The sequence below is a fragment of the Mustela nivalis genome, assembly GCF_964662115.1.
Source record: "Mustela nivalis genome assembly, chromosome: 15".
Lineage (NCBI taxonomy): Eukaryota > Metazoa > Chordata > Mammalia > Carnivora > Mustelidae > Mustela > Mustela nivalis.
Genome location: NC_139034.1, coordinates 25,655,811 through 25,676,836, shown reverse-complemented (window position 1 = coordinate 25,676,836; position 21,026 = coordinate 25,655,811). Strand labels below are relative to the sequence as shown.

At 43.5% G+C, this 21,026-nt stretch overlaps 2 protein-coding genes and 1 pseudogene across 7 annotated transcripts in view; 1 reads left to right on the top strand and 2 right to left on the bottom strand.

Annotated features, from left to right (window-relative positions):
- LOC309848615 (mitochondrial ornithine transporter 1-like) overlaps positions 1-21,026 on the top strand; it is a 308,432-nt pseudogene that overhangs the window by 215,091 nt on the left and 72,315 nt on the right. The window lies entirely within an intron of this gene.
- Positions 1-21,026, bottom strand: part of LOC309848619 (small ribosomal subunit protein mS31-like) — a 53,601-nt gene that overhangs the window by 18,002 nt on the left and 14,573 nt on the right. The window lies entirely within an intron of this gene.
- On the bottom strand, positions 5,558-19,529 carry LOC309848621 (uncharacterized protein). Its single transcript, XM_082700516.1, has 3 exons — positions 18,462-19,529; positions 15,357-15,481; positions 5,558-5,583 (listed from the first exon to the last, which is right to left on the bottom strand). The coding sequence occupies exons 1-2, from the start codon at positions 18,923-18,925 to the stop codon at positions 15,460-15,462; spliced, it is 486 nt and encodes a 161-aa protein (XP_082556642.1). The 5' UTR covers positions 18,926-19,529; the 3' UTR covers positions 5,558-5,583; positions 15,357-15,459.

Sequence of the window (21,026 nt, the reverse complement as noted above, 5' to 3'; positions counted from 1 at the left end):
ATTAAACAACAAACAAAACTACAGGCCAATATTCCCCATGAACTTAGATATAAAAATCCTCAACAAAATATTAGCAAAGTACATTCAACAATAAAAAGATCATTTGCCATGATCAGTGGGATTTATTTTGGGAATGCAAGCATGGTTCAACATTTTCAAATCAGTCAACATGGTCCACCGCATTAACAAGAGGAGGATAAAAGTTATATGATGGTTGTTTTTTTGTTGTTGTTGCTGGGAAGATGGCAGAGTAGGAGGATCCTGTGCTAACCTTGTCCCCTACACACACACCAAGATAACCGCCACATCAATTGCAAAAAACTCTGAAAAGGACCCAAAGATTGGCAGAGCAGACTTTCTACAGTAGACAGGAGGCCACATCGAAAAGGTAGGTGAGGTGAAGACACAGTTGAGAACCAACCTCCCGGTAAGACTGTCCATGAAGAGGAGGGACCCCCAAGCATGGAGAAGCAAGAGGCTCAGACCATAGAGCAGGCACAGGAGTCCTGCACTGAGAAGACAAGTCCCCATAACATTTGACTTTGAAAACCAGTGGGGCTTAATAGGTTTTGAGGACCTGCAGGGTTCAACTCTGGGCACTTTATTTATTTACTTGAGTATAATTAACATAAGTGCTGTATTAGTTCCAGGTGTACAGTATAAGGATTCAACAATTCTATACAATCAAGGTCAGTGTACTATTCATCATCTTTATCTATTTCACCAATCCCCTACCCCATTTACGTTCTGGCAACTAGTTTCTTCTCTGTATTTAAGACTCTAGTTTTTGTCTTTTTCTTTGTTGTTTCTTAAATTACATATGTGCATGGAATCATATGGTACTTGTCTTTCTCTGATTGACTTATGCATTTAACAATATACACTCTAGGTCCATTCATGTTATTCAAAAGACAAGATATCATTCTTTTTTATGGCTGAGTAATATTCCATTATACATATGTGGATATGCACCTTCTCTTTATGCATTTATCCATTGGTGGACACTTGAGTTGCTTCCATATACTGGCAATTGTAAATAATGCTGCAATAATCATAGGGGACATGTACAGCTTTTGAAACTAGGGTTTCCATATTCTTTGGGTAAATACCTGGTAGTGGAATTACTGGGTCATATGGTAATTCTACTTTTAATTTTGTGAGGAAACTCTATAGTATTGCCCACAGTGCTTGCACCTCTATGTCTACTGCAGCATTACCTACAGTAGCCAAGACGTGGAAGTACTCAAGTGTCCATCGATAGATGAATAAAGAGGTGGTCTGTATGTAGAATGGAATATTATTCACCCATAAAAAGAATGAGATTTTGCCACTTGTGACAACATGAATGGACCTACAGGGTATTATGCTAAATGAAATAAGTCAGATCAGAAAAGGACAAATACAAAAAGTATTTCCTTATTTGTGGAATCTAAAAAATAAAACAAACAAAAATGAACAAACAAAAAGTAGAACCAGACCTGTAAATACAGAGAACAAACTGATGGTTGCCAGAGGGGAGGCAAGTGGGGAGAGGCACAAAACAGATGAAGGAGAGTGGGAGATATAGGCTTCCAAGCATGGAATGAGTAAGTCTTGGGGGATAAAGGTACAGCATAGGAAACAGTGAGTGACACTCTAATAGTCCTGTATGGTGAGGGATGGTAGCCACACTTGTAAGCATGACATAATGTATAGATTATGTATATAAAATGAATGTAACATTTTAAAAAAAAGATTTATTTATACAAGTAGGCAGACAGGCAGGCAGAGAGAGAGGGGGAAGCAGGCTCCTTGCTAAGCCAAGAGCCAGATGTGAGGCTCGATCCCAGGACCCTGAGATCATGACCTGAGTCAAAGACAGAGGCTTAACCAACTGAGCCACTCAGGCACCCCTAAAATGAATGCAACATTTTCTGTCAAGTATATTTCAACAGAGAAAATGTTTATAAAAGTAAGGGGGAGACAACATTTAGAAGTCCAAGAATCGTTACTATAAAAGAATGACAACAACAACAAAAGAGGAAGAAAGCCACTGTTGCTAGAGACGATTTATGGACAGACAGAGAGGTGGGGAATAAAATCAGAGAAGTGGATGAGGGGGGCCGGACAAATGTGATGAGACGTACCAGAGACATTTTCGTTCAAGTCAACTTCACAGAGATCTACTGAGCTCCAACTGTGTGTCACGATCTGGAGGATTCAAAGACTAATGAATAATGGTCTCTGTCCTCATGCAATTTGCAACACAGTAGATCACCTGACAGAGACCAGGGAGATACAGTGTTATAAATATGACACCTCAGTATAAGGAAATGCATGATCACAGGTTGAGTTCTCCTGGAAGTGGACCCTAAACCAACACTCTGGGTACTAGTGATTTATGAAGAAAGTGCTCCTAGGAGGAATTTCTTCTTAAGAGCCAAGGAAGGGTGGGATTCAGCAGATTCAGCTTGATCTACGGGGAATTCTTTGGTGTAAATTATACTGCAGAGTTTGTCACACTTGGAAGCAAAGGAGTTGAGGTTTTTACAGCTGCTAGTTATTGCGTATAGGTTGCCCAACAGAGTGGTGACACTCTCAGGGATTTGGGGCTCTAAATAATTGAGTTGACTCCAGTAGTAATTCTCCAAGGATGATAGGAAAGGGGGTGGAGGCTGGGGGGTCGGGGGGGGGTCACAGAGCTGGTGGAAGGGATCCAATGGGATCTTGATGGGGCACCAAGAGTGTCCAACCCCAAAGGCTAACAGAACTTCTTAGCCTAGAGGGTGCAGTTTTTTGGGCAAGCTAACAATGTAATAAGAGAATAATAAGTAAAAATATATATATACATAAAGAAAAATGCTGGTGTCATTAGCTTTGGCCTGATTATTTACATGGGTGCTGAAAGACTGGTAACTTATCATGTAGCCCTTCTGAAGCTGGCTCTTAAGTCTGGACCCACATGGTACTGAACAGCTGCTAAGATTACAACTTTGTCTGGAAGTCTCCATGAAGCATCTCAAACTGGACTTTTAGAATCTATTTGTTAGCCTGAGACTAGCAAACCAAACCCATGAAACCCTCTCCCAGTTTTCTTCTGCAGTACTTCTTCATTTTGGGTTAGCTCCTCTGTTCTATATCTGTGCACCTTCCAGTTTTAACTAAACAATGTTTCTGCAGTTTATATAAAATATAAAATAATAGCAGAGAAGTCACAGTCTTAAGGGTATAATGTCAGACTGAGAAACATACAAAATTCTAGAACTTATTAAAAACATTTTCAGCTCAGAATTTTGAGAAACAATTCCCATTCTCACTATTCATGTTAGGAAAATACATTAAAATTCCACTGGACCAAATGTCTATTTGTCTGTCTGGAATGGTTAATACTCATGGGGGTCTCTATAGATACCGTTGGTCCCATTGTTAACAAAGAAGAAACTGAAGCAGAGCATACACTCAACGCAATTCTGGCTCTCCTACCACTGAGTTGGTTTTATGGTTGCATTTATATTTCTCAGTGGGAGAAACTGCTCCGGTTGCTAACCATGTTGCTTTTCCTGGTCTAGAATAAAGTGGCCAACTCTTTTTGCAGGACCCCACTGAATGTGGGAGGGAACAGAGCAAAACTGCTGTCCCCTACCTTCTGACACCTGTTGGACAAGCCTGGCTCTGCCTGAGGAGGTGTGGCAACACCTGGAATTCTGAATGAGGTCAGCCATTAGGACCACGACAACTCTCTCCCTCCTAATTCACACACAGCCAAGGAAACGGTCATCATGGACTCTCTAGAGGACTTTGCAGTCTGCAAAGCCTTTTCACCAACAGTTGCTAATTTTTATACACAAGCAGCCTTTTGCCCGAATGGGCCATGTTTCAAGGGTCTGCCTGCACAATGCTTGTTTGGAAACCTAGACAAAATTTCCCACAGAAACAATCCTCCTGGGTTGACATTGGTTTTCACAAGCCGAAAACCGATGCAATCCAACTGTGGTAATCCACTGAAATTCCTCACCACCACCTCTGTGTGTGTGGTGGGGAGGAAGTGATATAGAAATAATTTGAAAAAAAGCATTTTATACTTTAACTGTAATTTTTTTTACTATGCAGGATACACACACACACACACACATATATATATATATATATATTTAAATGATTATTTTATTTCTAAATAATTGGGCGAAATGTTAAAAAAATATCTATATCAAGCTCTTATTTTTTGGACTCCCCAGAAGGCTAAAAATACAAGCCTGTTGGGATGCATACCAGTGCTCCAGCACCATACTACTCATAAGGGACCCGGCATCTCCGCACGGGCCATGGTTTAACTTTGGGGAGCCAGAGCATCGCTCCCTACTGCGCCTCAGGCAGTGAGAGTGAAGCCCCAGCCCACCCCCACTGAGGTGGCCCTGTTCTGCTGCCTCCCCTGTGAGCTGTGCAGGAAGCGGGGTGGTTGATGGAGAATTAAAGACTTTAGGATGGTTCTCCCCCTCCCCTTCTCCTTCATTTCTTAAGTCCCAGAGATGGAAGATCTAATTTTCCTGCCTCCCTGCATGATGATAGATCCCAGTCCCTCTCCTGACATTCTAGAAGCATGAGAACAGTCAGCTCTTTTAAAAATTGATCAGGATTTTTACTCCTGGTAATAAGTAATAGAAGCTAGGAGGCTGAAAGATGCCCCTCCTCCCCCCACCATCCTGAGTCCAGGTTTCTCCCAACCCCCTTTCTATGTTTACATAGATTCTAGTAAGGAAGACCTGGGTGGTGCTCCTTAGGAAGCTATCCTTGACCTTGACCCTCAGCTGGCAGGGTCCAGTCTGTGTGTGCCCCAACACTGTGGTCAGCTCTTTATATCCATGCGCACTCATTCCTCTCCTTCCTGAGGGCAGAGAAACACTGGCAGGGGGCTAGCCCAAAGCAGGCACTTGGTAGTTATTTCTAAAAGAAAATTTGTGGCAACAAATTTCATTTGTTGTTTGGGTATTGAAGACAACTTTATGTATTTAAGACATATCAAGACCTCTCGAGTTGCTGGGGATGAGGGGACTAACAGTGCAGGAGGGAGGTGAGAGGGAGAGACCAGGATGATGAGAGGGAAAAGAAGGTTTCTGAAAGGCTCATGTGAGCAAATGGTACAGGGCTGCCAGATGAACCCTGAACTAGAGGTGGACATGAGGAAGAGGTGGTCTCCAGGGCTCATGAGCCCTTCCTCTCTTCTCCATCAGGGTCCAATTCTTAAAAGCTCACCCTGCGCTGAAGCCAAGGCAGCAGTGAGAATAGAAGACAGAAGGATATGAAGCCCTCACAAACTGGTGAAGAGAGGGCATCTAAGGACTTCTGGGCTCTTCCACCAGGAGGGGTTACATGTGAGAATGCATAAAAGGACAGCCATGAGTTGGGATTGTTGGTACACACATGGGAGCAACCATCCCACGCCTCAAGAGTCAGAACATTTCCCCACTGGCCAACTCATCAATGACACATAAATCACTTACCATGAATTGAATGGATAATAATTTTTTCGATCTTCACTGTTTTTTTTGGAGGGAGAGTCATATTGTAAATATTTTTCACCTCTGCAAAATATCCAACGTATCTACTCTGCAAAACAACAGAAGACTCAATTTAAGTGGAGGCGAAAAGTCTATCCTCAGCATTCCTAATTTTGTTTTTGTTTTTATTTTTACATAGAATTTAGGGAGAATCATTAATTAAAGAAACATTTTTTGAATGCCATGATATGACTAGGCATGCTTATGTTTGCTGCCTCATGAGTGAATATCTCCCTTAGAAGAAAAATTCTGAACTCTGTGCTGTGGGGAAGGAACAAGAAGGGAGGCACATGTGGCTCCTATAGGCCACTTTCGACTGCAAGGACACCTAACCAGACCCAGGGAAAGCGCTACAACCTTTCACCAAGACGTAATTAATACGACTGTGGAAAAGCTCGGTCTGGGGGTGGAGGCTTAACTGTGACTAAGTTCAAGGAAGGTCTGTGTCTGGCAGAGAGTAGCCTCCTCATCACGAAAGTACTTGAGCTCCACACACCGCTAAAGAAGATACATAAGTTCTTGTCCTTGCGGCCAGCTTGAGTGTATTTTTTAAATATTTTATTTACTTATTTGAGAGTGTATGTGTGCATTACAGAGACCAAGAGCATGGAGAGGAGCAGAAGGAGAGGGCGAAGCAGACTCCCCAGTGAGCAGGGAGCCCCAGGGTCATGACCCAAGCTGAAGGCAAACACTCAACTGACTGAGACACCCACATGCCCCAGAAATTGGATATTATTAAGGTATCATTAAAGTAAGCTGTAAGTATGCTCCACACCCAGCACAGAGCCCAGTGGAGGGCTTGAACCCACCACCCTGAGATCCAGATCTGAGCTGAGATCAAGAGTCAGACACTTAACCAACTGAGTGACCCAGGCACTCCCTATAGCATTTTAAAGCAAACCCTTGATTTCATGCTATTTCATCCTCAAAATTTATGTTTTACTCTAAATTATATTTTTGCCTTGCTATACAAAATCTGATTTGAAAAATGTACAGTGTGTCTTTTATTTATACACTTATCTACAGCTTTTGTCTTAGGCAGTGTATGCTGAACTTACTTTGTGAAATTTCAAACTTACCGTTATATACTACTTCCTATTCTTTTTTTCCTTTTTTCAATGAACAACTAAACTTATTTTACAACCCACAGTTTGGAAAACATTCTAAGCCAAGTACTTCCAAAAAAGACTTTTTACCAACTGTGATACATAAAGGCTTCTTGCTAAAGGAATTCTGACTATTACCAACCCTGCTCTCAGTGGTAAAGACTGTTAACATTTCAGTTCTGTCTGGAGGCCATCCCTGGGTCTCTATAACTGGGATTTTCCCATCTGAAAAACACTTTTGCAGATTCCATGTCCTTGTGGCTGTGTACAGTCACAGACACAGTACATATCCTATCATCCAATCAAGTGAAGTCAAGGCAGGGAAGCATAAAAAGATACATACTTACCTTCAGTCATTTATCTTAATTTAAAACATAAGCATTTGCAAAACAGTGTGGAGATTCCTTAAGAAATAAAAAAATAGAGCTACCCTATGACCTGCAATTGCACAACTGGATATTTATCCCACAGATACAGGTGGAGTGAAAACAAGGGCCGTCTGTACCCCAATGTTTATACCAGCAATGGTCACAGTCGCCAAACTGTGGGAGGAATCAAGATGCCCTTCAAGGGAAGAACGGATAAACAGGATATGGTTTATATATATAAAGGAATATTGTGCCTCATCAGAAAGGATGAATACCCAGGATGAATACTGGATGAATACTTTTCTATTCATAGTATTTCTATGAATACTTTTCTAGATGCTGAAAAAGCATTTGACAAAGTATAGCATCCTTTCTTGACCAAAACTCTTCACAGTGTAGGCATACAGGGTACATACCTCAATATCATCAAAGCCATCTATAAAAAATCCACAGCAAATATCATTCTCAATGGAGAAAAACAGAGCTTTTCTGCTAAGGTCAGGAACACAAAAGGAATGTCCATTATCACCACTGCCATTCAACTTAGCACTAGAAGTCCTAGCCTCAGCAATCAGAAAACAAAACAAAATTAAAGGCATTCCAAATTGACAAAGAAGAAGTCAAACTGTCACTCTTTGCAGATAGTATGATACATTATGTGGAAACCCCAAAAGACTCTACTCCAAATCTGCTAGAACTTGTACAGGAATTCAGTAAAACGTCAGGACATAAAATCAAAGCACAGAAATCAGCTGCATTTCTATACACCAACAGCAAGACAGAAGAAAGAGAAATTAACGGGTCAATCTCATTTACAATTGCACCCAGAACTGTAAGATACCTAGGAATAAACCCAACCAAACAGGCAAAGAATCTATACTCAGAAAACTATAAAGTACTCATGAAAGAAATTGAGGAAGACACAAAGAAATGGAAAAGTGTTTCATGCTCACGGATTAGAACAACAAATACTGAGAAAATGTCTAAGCTACCTAAAGCAATCTACACATTTAATGCAATCCCTATCAAAATCCCATCCATTTTTTTTCAAAGAAATAGAACAAATAATCTTAAAATTTATATGGAACCAGAAAAGACCTCAAATAACCAAAGGAATATTGCAAAAGAAAGCCAAAGTTGGTGGCATCACAATTCCAGACTTCAAGCTCTATTACAAAGCTGTCATCATCAAGACAGTATGGTACTGGCACAAAAACAGACACATAGATCAATGGAACAGAATAGAGAGCCCAGAAATAAACCCTCAACTCTATGGTCAACTATCTTTAACAAAGCAGGAAAGAATGTCCAATGGAAAAAAGACAGCCTCTTCAACAAATGGTGCTGGGAAATTTGGACAGCCACATGCAGAAAAATGAAATTGGACCATTTCCTTACACCACACACAAAAATAGACTCAAAATGGATGAAGGACCTCAATGTGCAAAAGGAATCCATCCAAATCCTTGAGGAGAGCACAGGCCGCAACCTCTTCGACCTCAGCCACAGCAACGTCTTCCTAAGAATATCGCCAAAGGCAAGGCAAGCAAGGGCAAAAATGAACTATTGGGATTTCATCAAGATCAAAAGCTTTTGCACAGCAAAGGAAACAGTTAACAAAACCAAAAGACAACTGACAGAATGGAAAAAGATATTTGCAAACAACATATCAGATAAAGGAGTAGTGTCCAAAATCTATAAAGAACTTAGCAAATACAACACCCAAAGAACAAATAATCCAATCAAGAAATGGGCAGAGGACATGAACAGACATTTCTGCAAAGAAGACATCCAGATGGCCAACAGACACATGAAAAAGTGCTCCATATCACTGGGCATCAGGGAAATGCAAATCAAAACCACAATGAGATATCACCTCATACCAGTCAGAATGGCTAAAAGTAACAAGTCAAAAAATGACAGATGCTGGCGAGAATGTGGAGAAAGGGGAACCCTCCTACACTGTTGGTGGGAATGCAAGCTGGTGCAACCACTCTGGAAAACAGTATGGAGGTTCCCAAGATGTTGAAAATAGAACTATCCTAAGAACAAGCAATTGCACTATTCCGTTTTATCCAAAGGATACAAACATAGTGATCTGAAGGGGCACATGTACCCCAATGTTTATAGCAGCAATGTCCACAATAGCCAAACTATGGAAAGAGCCTAGATGTCTATCAACAGATGAATGGATAAGGAAGATGTGGTATATATCATTCATATATATATATATACACACACACATACACACACACACACACACACACACACACACACACAATGGAATATTACTCAGCCACCATAAAGAATGAAATATTGCCATTTGCAACAACATGGATGGGACTAGAGGTATTATGATAAGCGAAAAAAGTCAGAGAGAGACAAATATCATATGATTTCATTCTCATGTGGCATATAAGAAACAAAACAGATTCATATAAGGAAAGGAAGGGGAAAATACAATAAGGTAAAAGCAGAGAGCAAGGCAAACCATAAGAGACTCTTAACTCTAGAAAACAGGGTTGTTGGAAGAGAGGTGGGTGGGGGATGGGGTAATTGGTGATACCATTAAAATTGGTGAAACCTTGGATGGAACAAAAAACCCAGAAAAAAGAGGAAACAGATATGCTCATAAATCAAGGAATTGGGACGGCCTGTCTAACCTTGTGTTTGGCCTCTCCCTCAAAGTCACTAGAGATAAGTTCTGGTAAGCAGAATAGGCATTTATGTACAAATTTGAGTACTCCATCAGGAATCACCATAGTTTGAAGGAAAAGAGACACAAAACGCTGCAAACAACGGTGCCAACACCTAAAGAAACAGATAATATGAGAGAAGAAAATTTTAGAAGTGGAATAAATAACTTCAAAGAGATAAAAGAGGAGATTAGAAATATTAAAAATTATTATCCAGATGTCTTGGAAATAAAGAACTCCATAGATGCTCTGAATAGCCAAAGAGACATACTTGAAGAGACAAGGAATGATCTAGAAGATGGACTTGAAGAATGTTCTAAGGTTACAATGCAAAGGGCCAAAGAGATAATAAAGAAAGATCCAGATATAGAGGAGAGATCCAGAAGCTCCAACATCCATTTGACAGGAATTCCCGGAAAAGATAATAAAGGGAATGGAGCAGAGGAAATAATTAATAATTGAAGAAAACTTCCCTGAGCTAAAGAAAGATTCAAATCTTTTTTTCTAAGATTTTATTTATTTATGAGAGAGGGACACAGAGAATGCATGAGAGGGGGGAGGGTCAGAGGGAGAAGCAGACCAAGCTCTGAGCAGGGAGCTGGATGTGGGACTGGATCCCAGGACTCCAGGATCATGACTTGAGCCAAAGGCAGTTGCTTAACCAACTGAGCCACCCAGGTGCCAAGAAAAATTCAAGTCTTGAGACTGTCAGTGCTTACCAAGTACTCAGTAAGATTGATGAATAGAGACTCCTAGGAATCTGGGAATTCCGAGGATAAAAAAAATCATAAAGTCTTCCAGAAAGAGGAGCGTGAACCTACAAAGGAACAAGAATCAGACTGACAGCAGACTTACTGGACACTATGGATGCTAGAAGGAAATGGGGCAGTAACATAAAATTTCTGCAGGGAAAAACATTTAAACCTCGAATCCTCCATCCAGCCAAAATGGCATTTTATTTTGAAGGTAAAAAAAAGACATTTTTTGATATGAAAGAATTCACAGTTTGTTTCTTGCATACCCTCTTTGAAAGAATCACTGGAGGATATACTTTAGCAATCTAGGGTGAGTATAAACACATACACACAATGTAGATTATCTTTCTCCCACATCAAAAAAGGAAAACAGGAAAATAAAATGCCACATTTCTACTCAGGAAGATGAACAGCTAACAGTGTTCTTGGGGAATATAGGAAAAGAAGGTTACGGATACTACCTAGATGTTGGTAAAGTTAAAGAGTGTGTTAAAATGAATTTAATCGTCGTAGCTTATGTATAAGTATAGATTCTAAACTACTGGGGATCACTTCTTGGCCTTTTGCTAAAGATTGAGTGTAAACTACTGGGGAGAGGGAGGGAATGCGTCAATAGGACAATAGACAGGAAGAGATGGGGTGAAAGTAACAGAAAAACACAGGAAAAAATGTGGCAAGAAACGTTAAAATGAGAAAGGCAAAAGTTGAGCTCTTATCAAGAGAAAGGTAACTTTATCATTAATATTGATGAATCTTGAATCTTTAAATTAAACCTTTTCCTTCCAAAAAAAAAATAAATACTACAAAGCAGTAGTAATCAAAACAGTACAGTAGTGCCACAGAAAGAGACACATACATCAAAAGAACAGAACAGAGGCCCAGAAATAAACTCACACTGAACACCTGAGCGTCTCAGTTTGTGGGGTGATTGCCTTCAGCTCAGGTTATGGTCCCGGGGTCCTGGGAGAGAGTCCTATATCAGGCTTCCTCTGTTCTGCGGGTAAGCTGCTTCGCCCTCTCCCTGCCACTGCCCCCTGCTTGTCGTCTCTCTCTGTCAAGTAAATAAGATTTTCATATATTCTTTTAAGATTTTATCCATTCATTTGACAGACAGGGATCACAAGTAGGCAGAGAAGCGGGCAGAGAGAGAGGAGGAAACAGACTCACCACTGAGCAGAGAGCCGGATGCTGGGCTCGATCCCAGGACCCCGGATCCATGACCCAAGCGGAAAGCAGAGGCTTTAACTCACTGAGCCACCCAGGCGCCCCAAATAAATAAAATCTTAAAAAAAAAAACAGTTTCAGGGGCGCCTGGCAGGCTCAGTAGGTTAATCCTCTGCCTTTGGCTCAGGTCATGATCCCAGGGGCCTGGGATCAAGCCCTCCATCAGGCTCTCTGCTCAGTGGGGAGCCTGCTTCCCTCTCTACCTGCCTATCTGCCTACTTGTGATCTCTGTCAAATAAATAAATAAAAGCTTTAAAAATAAATAAATAAAAACGTTTCAGGAATAAACCCACACTTACAGGGTCAATTACTCCACAAAGAAGAAGAAGCCATATGCAATGGTGGAAAAGACAGTCTCTTCTCTAAATGGTATTGGGAAAACTGAACAGATACATCCAAAAGAATGAAACTTTTTTTCACCATACACAAAAATAAACTCAAAATGGATTAAAGTCCTAATGTGAGACCTGAAACCATAAAACTGCATATAACTGAACATAAAACAAACATAAAACTAAAGAAAACATAGGCAGTAAGACTTCTGACACTGGCCTAGCAACGTTTTTCTAGATAGGTCTCCTGAAGTGAGGGGAAAAAAAAGCAAACTATTGGGACTACACTAAAATAAAACTCTTCTGCAGAGTGAATGAAACCATGAACAAAACAAAAAGACAACCTACTGAACGGGAGGGGATATTTCCAAATGATGCATCAGGAGACGATATTTGCAGATGACGCATCTGACCAGGGGTTAATATTCAAAATATACAAGGAACTTCTGTAAGTCAACATCAAAAAAATAGCAACAATAACAACAAATACCTAAACTTTCTGATTTTAAAATGGGCAGATGACCTGAATAGACATTTTTCCAAAGAAGACATCCAAAGGGCCAGGAGAATTATGAATTTTGGCACGAGAGGATAAAAATCAATGATCTGGGTCACAGTGAGAAGCTAGGCTACTTAAGGCATACAGCAACAAAGTTAAAGCAGGGGGCGGGTTATAGTTGTCAAAAAACTACTATATTATTTTTTTTTTTAAAAAGAAAGAAAAAACCCTATTGTATTTTAAAGGGAGACCAAGGTTCCTCATGAAGGAATTTAACTTTTGAGCTCCACACTGTCTCATTTCAACATTACACAGTGACCTATCTTCTTCAAATCCTCACCCATCCTAGCTGCTTGGAGTTTCTCGAATTTCTCCTACACTAGCAGACAGGTAGTGCCAGCTTCCCAGCATTTTCCAGCAGATGAACTGGACCAAAAACCTGCTGGATGGGGGAGGTCTATTTCAAAGAAAAGGAGGGACACGGAAAAGAACATGTGTATACTACACCGAGATCACCTCAGTCCACGATGGCCCAATGTCCCAACCAGACAGCTGGCAGCAGAGGCTTGAGATTAACCTCCACCCCCAGGAGGGCTGTTGCACATTATGGAGTTTTACGAGACCAGCGCTCTAACCCCTGAGCTACGGAGCCAACCATTATGGAGTTTTAAAACAAAGACAACAACAGCACCAGTCAAGGAACCAAGGAACCAACGTCCTAGCCCTGTCTAGACACCATCTAGCTGCACAATCATGGGCAAACGCACTCGGCGTCTCAGGGTGTCCTATACACTATACAGTGAGCATCAGATCCAAAGGTTTCTGCAGGCCCTCCTAGCTCCACACTGGGGGACTGCCACCCATCCAAAGTGGGGCTATGGCTTCCCGTTTGCATGCCAAGCGCGTCCCAGTAGAAGTTCGCAGGTCACTAACACAAGCCTCCCCTGCCACCAACGAGTCCCTCACCTCTCACCCCTCACCTGCCAGGTCCACCTGGCACGGACCCCTGTCAAGGACCCTGTTGTCCCCCAAAGTCAGATGCTGCAGGGCCATGCTACATCAATGACGGGTGACCCCCTGAGACCAGGGCAAGAAGAAATCCCAACTACTTATCAGGAGAATTAAAGGCCATATGTAGATGGGCTGAAAACATGGTAATATTTTAAAAAAACATGCCCCCAAGGCCTTACACACCAGACTCCCAACAATACAACTGCTATCTGTATCTTTAAAATTTACTGTAAAGCACGTAAGTCGCACGCAAATACCTGTCCACACAGAAATGCCTTTCCAGGAAAACGAAAATTTGATCACATCAGATTCTACGTCTTTGGCAGACTGACTAACATTTAATTCCAAAAGCTGAGAATCTCTCCTGTGGTTAAATACCACCCTAAGGTGGAGACAAAAACTGAGCCCAGAGCATTTGCAGGACATTTAAGAGGGTGCCAGAGGCAGGCAAATGGGTCCACTGTTCCCACGGTCAGGGTCATCCCAATGTGGCCTGGGGGTTGGCATGGGGATGGGAGTGGTGCATGGGGCCATTGGATGGGCCATGGGTTACCAGCTGCAGCTTGTATGGAACTGACCCAAGGCCTTCAGCAGGCAAGAAGCCAGTGGACACCTAGGCCACCCTTAGTTTCCCCTCCTCCTGGGCCAGGACACTCCTGTGGACTCTAAACTGGGAGCTGGTACCTGTACTTCTTATCAGTCTGTAATGCACTGTCTATAGCCTTTCTCAATTAGCCTACCTCCACTGACCTTTGGTTCAGGAGAAAATACTTTGTTCTCTAAACGGTAACTTCTTTTCACAGGTAAGGGAATGATGGGATGACAAGGGTGGCCCTTGGCTGCACCTGATCTGTTGACCTGGAGGTCCCAGTGGATAAGAGGAGAACAGGCGACTCACCCCTCTGGCCACTCCACTCCCAGGACCTGAGGCCCTTATAAGAGTCAGTGTAAGAACCTGGCAATTCACAGACCTGTACCCCTGGGGATGACAATGCATTATATGTTAATAAAAAAAAAATTTTCTTCTTATAAAAGGGAATCAGTGTAAGGGGCAAGGGTAAATCAGGGGTTTCATCTGGGAAATAGGAGCATCCCAGCACTCCTCTGGCACTAAAATAGCACAGGAACCTAGAGAACCAAGTCACCATGCACACACTTCCAATTAGTGCCCTCAGGCTGAGTAAAGGTGATATATCTAAAGACTGGCCTGTGTGTTGCAAGCGCTGCCCAGGAGTATTTACCTGTGCCATTTGAGGCCACAGCCCTGGGGCTCAGCCCCTGCCCAGCGCACCCTTCCCTGGCAAATCCTAGGGCCTGTCTTTTCTTTTTAGGGCTTTAGAAACCATCAAAAATCAGTCTCAGTTACCAAAGACATTTCTAAAGAGTGTCCTCCTTTCTTGCCTTGGCAGCAATAAGGACAGTAAGTAGGACTTCCCTGGACAGACGGCATAGTAGGATTCTGGACTACAAGGGCTCTGAAGACTGCCAGGCTTAGAGTGAAATCCCACGTCACCTGAACATGCCAGCTGTGTGACAATAGACAAAGGACTTCAACTCTGAGCTGTGAGGTTTTCCAGCTGTGAACTGAGGACATTCCCACCCTGCGCCCACACTCAGAGTTTTATTGTAAGGGAACTGCTCTACCTTCTGCCATTCTTAGAGACGATATTACTCTTGAATTAGACGGATTCACTCCATTACATGGGTTCCCTCCAAGGAGAAAGCATTTTGCTTCTGGGAGTGACAAAAGCAATATTTTCACCACGCCTTCATTGGATCCCACTTGTAGCAGGTACTCCAACACTAGAGGATGGGTTTTCCCTGGAATTACCTGCAGCCCCCGCTGTGAGGTCAATGGCAGTTTGAATGGCAGGACTGGACTTCATGTTGGCCCACTCCTCTGCTGGTCTCTGTGGAAGGCAACTCTCCGCAGCTTATGACGGGTGTCTCATATCCCTGAAAGGAGAACAGAGCTCACCATCAGTGAAGCCTCTGCAGCCTTTCTCTAGAACTGCTGCCTGGTTACTGGGACGTCAACCTCTGGGAGCTGGGAGATCAGCTCTCCCTTTTGGAAAAGAAGGAAGGAAGGAAGGAAGGAAGGAAGGAAGGAAGGAAGGAAAGAAAGAAAGAAAGAAAGAAAGAAAGAAAGAAAGAAAAAGGCAGTGAGGGTATCAGTGCAGCTTAGCAAAGGCCTGCCTTCTACTCGCCCACCATCTCCCCATGAAAAACTCGCAAGTCAAAACCCTTCCGTGAGTTATCACAGCTCTAGCCACTCATAGGGAGCATTTCAACCAACTCTTCTGAAAATCTACAAGTGAATGCCAAATACCACAGACACCCAAGCCATAACAAACTAGTTTTTCAGAGGCCTAAGTGGAACTGTCAGGAAACTAAGCTCAGTTCTAAATTCAGACAGCAGCCTGAGTTGAGTCCCTCAGAGGAGGTCAAAAAACAGTAGGTCTGGAAAATAATGGCTTAGGCGTTCTGCTAAGTTACATATGCGTGGGTCTCAATTCCTGATCTTCCACCAGCAGGATGAGCCCTTGGAACCCTTAAGCTGGAGGTCCCCCCATATCAAAGGTGAATAATAGAATTATCATAATATAAAGGCAATCAAAATAGCCACAAGGGACAGCTGTTCTTAGAACTACGGAGCACAGCACCAAGCATTAGTCATGGTCACCAAAGGCCTCTTCAGACCTTCTCAACCATAACCATGTACATAAAACACATGGGAACCTTGTTAAAATACACATTCTGATGTGCTAGGCCTCAGGTGGGACCAGAAACCTGCCAGTTACTACAAACTCCCAGATGAGGCTGATAATGACTGGCCACCAATCACATTTTGAGAAGCAACACTGTGTCCTAAATTTGTTTTATAAGAATCACTGGAGCACCAGTAAAATATTCAGATAACTAAGCTTCTCTCCTAGTACCTTGTTTCAGCATGTTTGGGCTAGAGCTAAAAAGTTTGGGAAAACTAGAGTCTACTCCTCAACTGTCAAGACAAAAATCAACTATCACAGAGAAATGGACTTTAAAAATACAGATTTTTATAAAAAAGGAAAGGTGGCTCATTAACACATAATATCAAGATAACCACCTCAGCAACCAATTCTGTGTGGTTTTCAAACTAAGTAAGTGACTTATCCGTCAATACCAAAGAACAATTTTTATTCATCACGCTAAAGACCTCTGTGCTCCCACTCAGGCCACCCTTTGGAGGGTGGTGGGCCAGCTGGGTTATTAATGAATGCCAACGCGGACCTAAACGTCAGCGGAAAATAATTTCATCCCCTAAGAAGTCTTTTTTAACCACTTGACACCTGCTGTGAATGATCAGACACCAAGAATCTTGCTTTCTTTGAAAAACAAAACCAAACTGTAAAACCAGCAACCACAAAAGCATAGTACTGGACTTGAAAAAGCAACTAAGTGAAACAGACAAGACATGCATTTTATGTTATTGATAGGACAGGAGAGGCAGTATCAGTAACTACAGTTGACGAGGTTGTGGCCATCCTGTACCTAGAGAAGGCTATGAGGGTCCTAATCCAATCTCTTCCTTTTCCAGATGGAAAACTGAGGCCACAAAGCAAAAGCTTTTCCAAGGTCATACAAGTTTAGTCAGAGGACTCAAGTCTTGCCTTTTGGGTGTGTGCCTACCAAGCAATACTGAATTCCTGAGTATTCCAACCTGACCAAAAAGAAATGCAAAAAACAAGCACCGAACCCTGCATTTTAGAGCGAAAATGGATGCAAGTGGGGAGAGTCACACAGGGCCTAACCCATGTGGCTTCTCCGTCGGTTGAATTCTTGGGGTGCCAACATTTCTTTCTTAGTTTATAAGAAAGGCATAGATCCTACTATATGTCATCGCTGTGAATTTAACCCCTTCCGGTATGCGAAACTTAAATGCATCAAATCCCACAAGTAAGGACTCAAGAGAATTACTAAAATACTAAACAGTGATGGGAACTAACGGATTAACTCAGCAACTGACTCACATTATTGTGTGTTTAAAAAGGCGGCTTCAAGAAGTCTGGAAAAATACATTCGGCTTGGGGAGGCAAGACTGGTCAGCAGAAGTTAAAACTCAGTCTTGAGCCAGTTAAAAAGCTGATCCCTTTTCGCGCCCCTTTACCTCTCCTGCAAGCACAGAGGGGTCCAAATCCAGGACTGAGAGACAAACAACATTGCCAGCGGCACAGCCTTCTGAAGTTCCCAGGGGAAATGGGTCTCTTGCCTGGGAGAAGGCTCTGAGGCCACCTGCTCCACCAGGTAACACCAAGGAGGAGAAGACTGCAGCACAGGCTCAAGCCAACCCGGCTGCCCTCCCGCCCAGGACTAGAGCCGGACCCAAGGCGCTGCGATGCCGGCCCGTCTGCCCGCTAACACGCCGGCCAGGCAATCGCGCTCCGAGGCTCCAGATCCCGGGGGCACAGGCCCGCCAGGGAGACTGCTTCCCGCTTTCTCGTCCTCGGACTCCAGCCCAACAACCTGCACGAGTCTCTCATTCATAACCGCCCCCACTCGGGCCCGGGCACGGGCGGCGCGGTGCCCAGAGGCCTGATGACGCTCCGCGGGGGCAAAGAGGACACCCTTCCCGGCAGGTGACTCTACAGAAGGGAGGCCGCGGAGCCCCGGAGTGTCCGGCGAGCCCCGGTCCACGGCGCCTGTAACGACCTGGGCACGCGGACGGCGCGAGCCCTGGCCCAAGACGTCGGTAACGACCTGGGCGCGTTGATGGCGCGAGCCGCGCGGCCCACGGCGCCCGTAACGACCTGGGCGCGTGGACGGCGCGCGGGCCGCGGGCCCCAGAAGCCCGCCAGCTGCCCGGGAAGGTCGCACCGCCCCGCCCCGCCGCGTAGGCCCGCTCGCGCCCCGCTCCTTCCCGCCACCCCCGGAGCGGCGGTTCTGGGGCTGCGCTCACGGCCAGGACAGTTGGCCGCGCGTGCTGCTCGGGCTGCGCCGCTGGCTCGCCGCTCTGCCTCCGCCGCCGGGGCAGCCGCTTAACACCCACGTCGTCCGCCCGCCGGCCTTCCGCCCCGCACTCTCGCGGGGGAGCGCAAAGGGCGGCGGCCCCCGGGGCCCGGAGCACCCGTGTGGCGGGGGGCTGGCAGCGCGGGGCCGGCGCGGAGAAGCGGAAGTCCGCGGCTTAGGCGGCACACAGGTCCCCGCGCAGGCCATGGAACCCCCGCGCAGGCCGTGGAACCCCCGGCCCGCGCGCCCAGGAGCTGGAGGACCCAGAGGACAGGGAGCCCGGGCCCCCGGAGTTGCTTCCCTTTGTCCAGGTTCCCGGAGGACTCCGGAGAGGCTGGACCCCAGCTGGAACTCAGGGCGGGGGTTGATGGTGCTGGGAGGACCCGCTGAAGTCTTATGTAAGTTATGGCACATATGGGGGGGGGGGAGAACTAGCAAAAGGGATAAATAATTCTAAAGCAAGCTAAGGAAGGAAATAATAAAGATAACATCCAACATCAATAAGAATAGAAAGAAAAATAGAGAAAAATCAACAAAACCAATACTAGTTCCTATCAAAATCTCAGTAAAGTTTTGCCAACAAATTTATTCTAAAACTTATATGAAAGGCATAAGTCTGAGAACAATCTTGAAAGAGAAGAATAAAATGGGAGCAATAATGCTAAGATTTACTGAAATAGCTACAATAATCAAAAGTGTGGTATTGGGACAGACACAGAGATTGATGGGACAAAAAGGACGGCCCAGAAATAGACCCTGTTAAGGACTTAATCCTATCTCCTCAAAATTGATAGGTTGAGGTCCTAATCCCCAATGTGACTATATTTAGAGACAGGACCTTTCAGGAGGTAGTTAAGGTTAAATGAAGTTTTAACAGTGGGTCCCTGATCCTTCCTTTAGGGGCTTGATCTCACAACCCTGAGATCATGACCTGAGCTGCAATCAAAAGTCGGATGCTTAACCGACTGAGCCACCCAGGTGCCTCAATGCAACGAAAGATTTAATAAAGGTCTAGAATGTATTAAATATAAACAATAACAACAACAACCTCCCAAAGCTCTATAATAAGAAAACCAAACAATCCAATTAGAGAATGGGCAAAAAAGAAGAACAGACATTTCACTGAAAAAGATAAATAAATGGCAAACACACACAAGAAAAATGTGGTCAACCTCTCGACCCATTAGGGAAATGCAGATTAAAACCACAATGAGCTATCAATACACATCTATCAGAATGTAAACATATCTAAAAGAAAAACAGCGACAACATCAAATGCTGGTGAGAATGAGAAGCCTGATGGTTCACATATTGCTGGTGAGAATATAAAATGGCACAGCCACTCTAGGGAACAGTTTGGAAGCTTCTTTAAAAAAAATTAAACACGCAGGGGATCCCTGGGTGGCTCAGTTGGTTAAGTGTCTGACTTCAGCTCAGGTCTTCTCAGGGCCCTGGGATGAAGCAGTGTGTCAGGCTCCTCCCAAGCCCTGGGCAGGGAGTCTCCTTCTCCCTTTCTCTCTTCCTCTGTCCTTTCCCTGGCTCATGCTGCACTCTCACTTTCTCTCTCTCTCAAATGAACAAATAAGTAAAATCTTCAAAAAGCAAAAACAAAACAAAACAAAACACACACACACACACACACACACACACACAAAACTAAACATGTAGGGCGCCCCGCTGGCTCAGTTGGTAGAGCATGTGATCTTGATCTTGGGGTTGTGAGTTTGAGCCCCATGTTGGATGTACATATTATAAATAAAAAAACGTTAAGAAAATAAAAAAGAAAAGAAAAACTAAACATGCAGCTACCATATGATGAAACAATTTCACTCCTGGGTATTTACCCCAAGGAAACAGAAATCTATATTCATACAAAACTCTGTACAAAAATATTTATAGTACCTTTATTCATAATAGCCCCAAACTGGTAACAACCCAGATGTCTTTTACCAGGTGAATGGTTAGACAAACTATAGGGCACATTCAAATCACGGACTACTACTCAATTAAAAAACAAACAAAAAACCTCAACCAACCAAACAACAAAAAACAAGGCACAAACATAGTGATACATAGAACAATTGGCTAAATTTCCAGGTAATTAATCAGGCTGAGTGAAAAACAGTTAATTCCCAAAGGTTACACACTCTATGATTCTATTTGTATATATTTCTTATGACAAAATTACAAAAATAGTGAACAAATTTAGTGATTGCCAGGGATCCAGGACTAAGAAGGGGAGGCAGTGGAAGGTAAGCAGGTGTGGCTTAGAAGGGCTCTAAGAGGGCTCTGAGATGATGGAACCATGTATCTTGACCGTGGTGTTGGTGTCCTGAGTCTACACATGTGATAAAATTGCACAGAACTAAATACACATGTATAAAGGAATACTTGTAAAGCTGGTTGACATCTGTACACGGCTGGAGAATTCTATCAATGCCAATTGCTTGGCTGTACTACGGTTCGGTTTTGCAGGAAGTTAACTATTGGGAGAAAATGGGTAGAGGCTATCTAG

Bases quoted from the DNA above. Each gene is read 5' to 3' on its own strand.
- LOC309848621 (XM_082700516.1), bottom strand. From the start codon at position 18,925: ATGTGCCATAACTTACATAAGACTTCAGCGGGTCCTCCCAGCACCATC. The intron at 15,482-18,461 runs GTGAGCGCAGCC...TTCTCCTTTCAG, and splicing joins CGCGGCCAACTGTCCTGGCC to GGATATGAGACACCCGTCAT.